At 42.3% G+C, this 9,055-nt stretch overlaps 1 protein-coding gene across 2 annotated transcripts; it reads left to right on the top strand.

Moving 5' to 3' along the window:
- The first annotated feature begins 4,523 nt into the window (after positions 1-4,523).
- LOC100701124 (zinc finger and SCAN domain-containing protein 21) lies at positions 4,524-8,526 on the top strand. 2 transcript variants are annotated; one of them, XM_005457651.4, is made up of 4 exons: positions 4,839-4,958; positions 5,610-5,690; positions 6,798-7,184; positions 7,863-8,526. In XM_005457651.4, the coding sequence occupies exons 2-4, from the start codon at positions 5,624-5,626 to the stop codon at positions 8,372-8,374; spliced, it is 966 nt and encodes a 321-aa protein (XP_005457708.1). In that variant the 5' UTR covers positions 4,839-4,958; positions 5,610-5,623; the 3' UTR covers positions 8,375-8,526. The 2 variants fall into 2 exon arrangements, with proteins under 2 accessions (XP_005457707.1, XP_005457708.1); XM_005457650.3 differs by lacking the exons at positions 4,839-4,958; positions 5,610-5,690 and adding an exon at positions 4,524-4,820.
- The last annotated feature ends 529 nt before the right edge of the window (positions 8,527-9,055 follow it).

Genomic DNA, 9,055 nt, shown 5'->3' with positions numbered 1-9,055 from the left:
ATTTCATCCATATTACTGTTTTTCTCTGTCTGTGGTGTTAAAGTCTAAGTTTGAATAATCTTCTGTTTGTGCCAGTTTTAAAATCTGAATTCTTCTAAAGTGTCGGAGGAAACATCGTGGTCTCATTCAGCAGACGCTTCATATTATGGACTGTGGTTTTTGTTCGGGATCAGTATATCAGGCTTGACTACTGTAATAGTGTCTATGTTGGTGTCAGCCGGGCTCTGCTCTCTCGTCTTCAGCTTGCTCACAATGCTGCAGCCGACTCCTCACAGGCACTCGTAAACACGACCGTATTTCCCCGGTTTTGGCTCGTTTACACTGACTACCTTATAGAACTGATTTTAAGATTTTATTGCTTGTTTAAATGGATTAGCTCCCTCCTACCTTTCTGATCTTTTAACTAAAAATACTCCAAACAGAACTCTCAGGTCAGCTGATGAGTTGCTTCTGATTGAAGCAGACTAAACCTTGGAGGCCGGGCCTTTGGGATTGCTGCTCTCCAACACTCAAATTCTTTAAAACCCGTCTGAAAACTCATATTTACTCACCTGCTTTTAATTGTGACTGAGTTTTCCTTTTGTTCTCTATGTGTGTTAGCTCTACTTTTTACTTTGTACAGCACTTTGGTCAGCCTGTGTTGTTTTTAAATGTGCTTATAAATAAATTCATTGATTTAAAAATTGGTTTATTTCATAACAGGATTCCTGAGTGTATCACTGGGTTTGTCCTAAGCTTTCATTTCTATAATAATGTTTATTTTGACCTTAAAATGCAGGAACAAAATCAGTCTGTCATGCAGAACATGTAACGAAGCTGTCACATAGTTGAATAATATGGTTTATGATTCATTTCACCTTTACTTACGATAGATAGATGACCTGATAGAAACTATTTTAAGGGATGGTGTTCAGCTTCTGTTCACTGTGCACCGGAGTGTAAATCATACAGGTAAATATCCGAACAGTTTCCTGAACATGTAAAGTGACGGGGATGAAAGACGCAGCGAGGACACAAACCTGAACTACAGCACATTTCAACACCACGATAAATAGTCCTGAGTTCTCAACATAGAGCTCCTGGTCCATACTCACATGACAGCATCACTTCACATCCTGAAGGAGCTGATGGAGACCTGCTGACTGTGGAGGCTGAACTCACTGGAAACCAGTCTGAGATGATTTGAGCTGGTGTCGTGTCATCCTGCACGGTAAAATTATTACAGATGAAATCATTAGAAACCATCTCCAGCTGCAACATTAACGTGATATACACGTGAATAATTATGTAACAATAAAATATGACAAAGTTTTGGATACTTTAAATTCATTTTGTGCTGCTTATTGAGCAGAATTTCAATCCTTATCTAAATAAACCGTATAAACATGTAGTTGCCCAACACTGTGCCAGTGCACAGGCTGCACATTTCTCCTCTGCAGTTATTTCAGAACAAATTTGTGTCTGACTGGCAGAGAGCGGTGAAGGCTGAGACCCAAACGAGCTGCTAAGAAATCTCTGTTTACTAAAATAAGTCTTCATTAGAGCAGCTGTTTAATCTCAGGGAGGTGCAGCTCAAGGTAAACAGACAGCATTCGCATGAGACGGAAGAAAAACTTACAGCCCAACGTGATGTGACAGGTAGAGATGCCTTACAAGGTCAGACAAATCACCCTCAGGACCCTGACAATCGTATCAGCCCCCACACAGTCATTTACTGCAGTCACCTATCACCCTTTTACATAATATGCAGTGAAGTAATGACCCTCGGATAGCGGTTATTTCTAACCAGAAAGGCATAAATAGACTTTCTGAATGACGTCCAGCAGGCTGATAAGCTTCATGCTGGCCCTCAGGCGAGGCCTCCCGGCAGCCGCCGCTCATTACCACCTCGCTCGGGTTAAGCCACGGATCCACCTCTGCCTCTCCTCCCAATTACTCCTCTATCCAGTGCTGGCAAACCCAGAGGAGGAGGCCAGGCTGACACGCTGCTGGCTGCAGAGGGCCTTTAATCACACCAGAGCAGAGGTGAAGCCTGTGCAAACACTCCTGTTCTGGAGGAGATTCATTATAACTGCAGCTCAGAGGCTCCGGACAATTAAGTGCTGAAGTTAATTTTCCATATGATTCTGAATTTAGCGGCAGTTAATTAATCAGAAATTGCTGAATTAATTATTTGATCATTTAGAGGCGTGATTCTTATACAAAAACTCTTTAAAGTGACTAAAACCCGCAGCCATTAAAATAAGACTGTATAAAAAAGATGAACCACTGTGACCAGTGGGTTGTATTCCTGCAGCCAGAGCCGACCATATTTACACTGTACGACACACATGACTGCTCATTAGTGCTAATTAACAGACTAATGAAACTCAAGGTAGTGGTAGTGAAGCCTTGCACACGCAGCCACCTGTCAATCAAAGGGACCATGAGGCCTATTACAAAGGTTAGTATTTGAAAAAATCCCCACTGCACTGTTGTTAGGCAGGAAATTATCCACAGAGACACAAACTGTTCTTTTATCAGGCTGTGAACATCGGTGTTTATGGGGACCGACTCACTGCTGGAGCCTCAAGTGGACGTTAGAGGAACTGCAGCTTTTACATTTACATGTTTCAGGTTTCTGATTGGTCAAAACTTCATGAACGCTTAAAGCCGTGAGTAACGCCGCTGGACTGTACTGGATTATTTTATGGCTATTTTTCTATTTTAAACCATTTATATAATTTATTTACATTGTTTTTTATTAAAAATGTATTTGATTTTTGATTTTTCAGCGATTAAATTTTTTATTTTTTGTATTTCATCTACATTTTTACTTTTTCACACTTTGCATTAGTAACTGATATCTTAATAGTACTTTTACTTTTTTTATATTTTTAGTAATTCTTATGTTGTATTATTTACATTTTTTATTTACATTACTTTTATTTTTTATTCATGTTACATTTTTATTCTTTTATTGCATTTTTATTTATTTACCATGAGCTCAGTCATATATTGTTTTTGGATGATTTTTTTGTCATATTGAATTTATTTTATTGTTAAAGGTTGTGTTTAGTGTTTAATGGCTTTGTTTTTCTGATCTCATCCTTTAAACTGAAGCAGAAATAAGCTCCAGACGTTTGCATGGATAAATCAGGATGCAGGAAATTAAATGTTTGACACCCGAAATTTGTTATAGGAGAAATTCTGAGAGTTTATTCAAGAAAAAATCACACTTTTAAAATGTAAAATGCTGAATTTTAATGAAAGCATAAAGGAGCTACATAAATCTGCCTGATTTTATTTTCCTCTGATTTTCACAGAAATGCAAGAACCTCACATTTTGTCTTCAGCACTGAACACATCTGTGGGACCTGTGGGTATTGTGTGTACACTCGTACTGTATCCCATCACAATAAACACCAGTCCCTCTGTGTTGCAGGGTTTTATTCCTCAGGTCGATGGCGTGAAACTGGGCTGCGGTTCGCTGAGCGTCATCAGTGATGCAGCAGGCAGTCAGCACGCCTGTCCATCAAACCCGGTCACCGGGGAGCTCCACCTGTGTGCTGCTGACAGACAGGGAGCAGCATGCAGATGAAACAAAGACCCCCTCTCTCTCCACGCTCTGCCTGCTGCCCCACAGGGAGCGAGGCGGTATGAATTATTCACACACAAACACACACATAAGGTGCTCCACTGCAGAAGGTCACAAGGTTTTTAGAGTTTAATATTTATGATGTATGAAAGAAATTTAAAAACAGACAGAGAATGATATAAGAACAGCAGCTTTGGACCCTTTTTTCAACAGATTTTATAAACTAGTAATAAACTAATATTAAAATATTAGTGCCTGTTTAATATTTGTATTCACTATAAAATAATAAAGAACAGAAAATGCAGCATTTATTCCATCATAGATAAACTGTAAAATAACATAAACTTTTTTTTTTTTTTACTATTCATTGATTTTCTTGCACTTTCAGCTCTCACTGAGCAAGAGGTGAGTTACATTCTGGACAGGTGACACAGACAGACATACATGCATACCTAACTTACACTCACCAATTAACCCATGCACAGCTTACAAGTCTGGGAGGAAGCCAGAGTACCCAGAGAGAACATATTCGAACCAGGAACCTGGTCCTAACCACCAGTCACAATCAGAATAAAGAGGGTGTTCTCAGTCAGCAACAATAGGCCATACTTCCTTAAGACAGCACAATGATACAGCTCATCTAATGAGGTTTGCTGTCCACCTGTGATTGTTTCACAGCTGTTCAGTTTGTCACAGTACAGCTGAGATGTTGAAAGCAAGGATCTTTTTAATCAAGATGGCTTAAACTCTCTCCAAAACTCCAAAGCTTCTTAACGTCCTAGTAAGAAACGATCTCTGACTGGAGAAACACTATGACCCGTTTATGACAGCTTGTTTTCGCCTGGATCTAAAACCGGCCGGTAGGGGGCGATAACGAACGTTTATGTCAGTTTTTCTGACAGCAGGGAACCCCCCACCCCCCCACCCCCCACTCACCCCCACCCCAAGAGATAAAATAAATAAAAATCCAAATCCAGAAGAAGAAGAAGAAGAACCTTCATTGAGTAGCTTTACTGGTGGAGCCGGCGCAGTGTCTTACTGTAGGTGGAAATTTCACCTGTTGAAGCAGCAATGGCTTCAATTCAACATCTGAGAGAGTTTATCAGGGACAGACTAACGGCTGCTGCTGAAGACATCTTCTCAGAGTTTGAAAAAACCATCGTCCAGTACGAGGAGAAGATCGAGCGTCAGCGCAGACTGCAGGACATCACCTGGAACCCGGCGGTAAAGCTCCAGCGGACAGGTGAGTCAGACTGTGCGACTGGAGTGTGTTTGAACCCAGAGAGAGAGAGAGAGGTGGAGCGCTAACAGCCAGCCGCGGAAGGGCAGAGAGGCTAACGGACGAAGACCTGAGAGCACGAAGAACAAACTAGAAGCTCGTGTGAGTCACACATATGTACCGCAGCATCACCAGAACACATCACTGGACGAAAAAAGGCTCGGTATTGATTTTTATTCTTTCAAAATTTTCCCGCCGTTTGTTGAATAATCCGTTAAAGTGGACGGGAGGCCAGAGTAAAGTAATGCCCAGACACACAAGTTTGATGAAAAACATCAGCTTCCTCCTGCCCACGCACGCACAATTTTCACTCTACAGCCACCATTTTACAATCAAATCGTAGGAAAATGTGTTTTCTTTCCAACAAAGTCTCCATCAAAGCCAACAGATGTATGCTTTCTTAGACTGGAGTGTTTTCCAAATGCCCAGTTAACGACTAATAATTTCATGAAGGTTTTTAGAGAAAACGCAGAACAACCTCTGTTTTCCTCTCACTCCCCTGGCCACACTTTTAACACCAGGCCTACTAAAATTTACATCAACGTAGAACAGCTTCTGCATTCTCACATTTTTTAAAGCAGGCTGACGTGATTTACTGTTCGGATTTTATCAGTGGTTTTATGGTAGCAGTACCAAACCCATTTCACAGGCAGTTGGCCTATGCCATCACCATGGCAACACAACCACTCGCCTCTGACACAGGTGCATGTCATTATCTGATTGGCTGATTTGAATCTGCTCCCTGTCTTTCAGTGATTGGCTGAAATATGTATCCTGTTTCACCTCAAATCACTGGGCAGTTGATGAAGTACGTCATGCGTGCCACTTTTATAGGTACACCTGCTTCCTCGGTCACTTTATTAAGTACACCAGTGCACCGGGTCACTATTTTGGGGATACTCCTGGCAACTTTACTAGGAACATCCTTTGCCACTTTATTAGGTATTGTACTGTGATAGCCAACCACTTTTTAGGGCCCATCTTCTTTCAACTTTTGAACCCAACCTGTTTATCTCCAATCTTTCAGCAGCAAGCTACAGACCATGTCCAGCACCAGCAACGATCCCACTGCAGATTCTCCAGAAATCTCCAGAAATTCTTGTATTTACATTTACAGCACTACATGAACAAGCTTCCGACTGTTTATCTCACTTTCTTATGAAACACGATGCTGCTCACAGTCTTTGTTCCTCCTTTGAGTCGGAGCCTTTCTCCAGGCTCTAGGACCACAGCTCTGGAAGAATCTCCACATGGAATCAGTTAAAAGTCTTTTTGTTTAGCGAGGTTTTAGCGAGCTTCTCATTGATATTGATGGTTATCTGTTTTCTTTGACTCCTTCCTAACTTGGTTTTGCATTCCTGTTAACTGTATTCTTCGTTGTTTTTAATTATTGTGTTGTGCAGCATTTGTGACTACGTGTCTGTGAAAAGCACTTTGTTAATAACCGTTACTTACTGTTTCATAACTAAATATTGGTGATCCATTCATTAATTAGTAATTAGTGTATCTGCAGTTAATACTGTGGATCCGTTGGGGCCAGCCACGTCTCTACGTGTGTGCTGGCTTTGTTAACTACTTGGTAGCACAAATATCTAGACAGTGCACTTAGGCATGGAAGAAATGACCTGCTGAAGTTCAAACAGTGATACTATTAGCATGAGGCAGAGACCTGGATGGTCTGACTGTTTCAGAACTTCAGATCTGCATCTCTTAATAAAATCTGGACCTTAATTGAGATGAACTACAGCAGCAGAAAAGCACACCAGGTGGTGGTTTGATGATATAGGAGATATTTTCTTGGCAGAGTTTAGGCCTTTTAAGACCAAGAGGGCATTTTTAGGCACCACACACCGGCCCTGCACCATCAGTTATGTCATGTACAGTAGATGTTTTTCTGCCCTTACATTAGTAACCTGTTTTTCTGTTTCTTTGTCCCAGCAGATCTTGCACAGCAGCACATCGGTGTTCAGACTGAGTTTTTCACAGACCAGCAGGTCTGTGACCAGGAGAGGAACTCCAGTAGGGGCCAGGAGGACCCGAAGGCTCCACAGATTAAAGTGGAAGAAAAGGAAGTCTGCATCAATCAGGAAGGAGGGCAGTTTGCACTGAAGCAGGAGAATGATGCCGTTATGATGGCACCAACTTGTGAAGAAAGTGAACCACAACCAGAAAGTGACCGGCCCCTCTCTAACAGTTCTGATATTTGCACGTTTGTTAATTCCACATCCAAAGAAACATTAGAAGTTACTAATAAGAGCGCTGACAATGAGGTAGAACTCAACCATCTGGACAGCACCTGGAACCCCGTGGTGAAGCTCTACAGGATAGGTGCGTCTTTTTAACACCACAAAAAAACATACACATAGATGTAAGTCAGATAGACTAACAGGGCTAACACAGCTAACTCTGAGAGCTAACAGCATCAGACTTTTTAGGGTTAAGTTTGAAATAAAATGTATCTATCTGATTATTAGAACACCAACCGACCTCTTTACCATCAGGAAAGCCAACAACGGGCTAGACTCTGTAATTTGTACTTCTGCGTCCACACAAATACTTGTTTGTTTCTACTAATTCTAAAAAAAAACCACATTATTTTTAGTCATAATGGTGAGAGTTAAACACCACGTCTTATTCTGAGTCAGAGTTCTGCGTAAGCAACATGAAAGCATGGATCCATCCTGCCTTGTATCAGTGGGTCAGGCTGCTGGTGGTGTGAAGGTTATAAATGCATACGTCTAGTTTTAATCTCAAATATGAGTGAAACGCTTGCGCTGTTGAATTCTGCATGACTGACTTTTTCCTCTTCAGCCTGTTTGCTTCACGTGCTGAATCATAAACATAATTGGTGGAAACACGTTAGCAGCCCAGCAGCTGCCTAACAAGTTACCTGACATATTTACTTAGTGGCCTCGAGGCCATCATCGTCTCAGACCCTGTTACAGTATACCTGCTCATAAGAAGTTTTCCGTCATCTCATTAGTAACCTGTGGTTTGTTCCTGCAGATTTTCCACAGCAGCATGTCTGTGATCACAAGGAGGTTCCTACAGACCAGCAGGTCTTAAACCAGGATCGGAACTTCAGCCCAGACCAGGAGGACCCAGAGCCTCCGCAGATTACAGGGGAGCAGGTAGCAGTCGGCCTCAGTCACCAGGGAGAGCAACTCGTACAGAACGAGGAGACTGACGCTGTTACAGTTCAGCCATGTTTGGGTCCTCCTGCCCATGAGCAGCCTAACACAGCCCCTGTTAAAGTCAGCGCAGATTCTGATTTGGCTCTGAAAACCAAAACCTTCACAGGTGAGAAGCTGTATCTCTGCAACACCTGTGGAAAAACACTGAAAACCGTGTCCTCATTTAAAAGGCATAACGCCAGTCACACAGGGGAGAAGCCGTACACTCGTCACAGCTGTGGGAGAAAATCTAGAGGCTTGAGGTCTTTAAAAAGGCACGTGAAGACACAGCTGATCAGAAGCACGTCTGTAACACCTGTGGGAAAAGGTACAAACAGGAAATAACTTCACATGCAACGTCACACAGGTAATAAGACAAAGGCCTGAAACGTCTGCTGGAAAACTGTGCCCCTGAAACGAGGCTTGATGGTAAAAAGTACGAATTTGTACAGGTTCACATGTGAGATGGTTCAATAAAATCTCGTTTTTGTTCTGTGTGAGGCTGCATAGTCATTTCTAGGCTGTGAAATTTCACATCTGACTCATGAATAATACATATTATTAATTTTACGAGGTAAATTAATGATATGCCCAAGAACTGCACAGGTGCCCGGTACCTGGGTGGAGCCCTGGGACCCTGTTCTCGACTCATGGCTGGACTCTAGTGGGGGCTCTCTCACCCTTTGGCACCCCATTAGGGGCCTCCCTCCCTCCTCCTCCTGCTGGGATAGGCGGATGTCACTGAGATGTGTGGCCTCAGGTCTTTGGTACGCTTGGGGGCTCGGATCGATCTCTGTCTGCCTCTGGTTCCTGGGGTGTTATTGCAGTTTCCCACCCTCATTATCAAGTACATTTGTGACAAAGACACACACACTCTCACTCACTCTCTGTCTCTCACACAGTACGGGAAGATTGATGATTTATGTACCTGCGTAGTTTCTCTTTTTTGTGTTCCAGGTGCAGCAGTTGGTGCATTTCTATCCTTTTATTACATGTCCTATCCTACTCCCATCCTGCCTTAGACGC

The sequence above is a fragment of the Oreochromis niloticus genome, linkage group LG18 (genome assembly GCF_001858045.2).
Source record: "Oreochromis niloticus isolate F11D_XX linkage group LG18, O_niloticus_UMD_NMBU, whole genome shotgun sequence".
Taxonomy (NCBI): Eukaryota; Metazoa; Chordata; class Actinopteri; order Cichliformes; family Cichlidae; genus Oreochromis; species Oreochromis niloticus.
The sequence above is the reverse complement of the archived record's forward strand: the minus strand, read 5'-3'. Positions and strand labels throughout refer to the sequence as shown.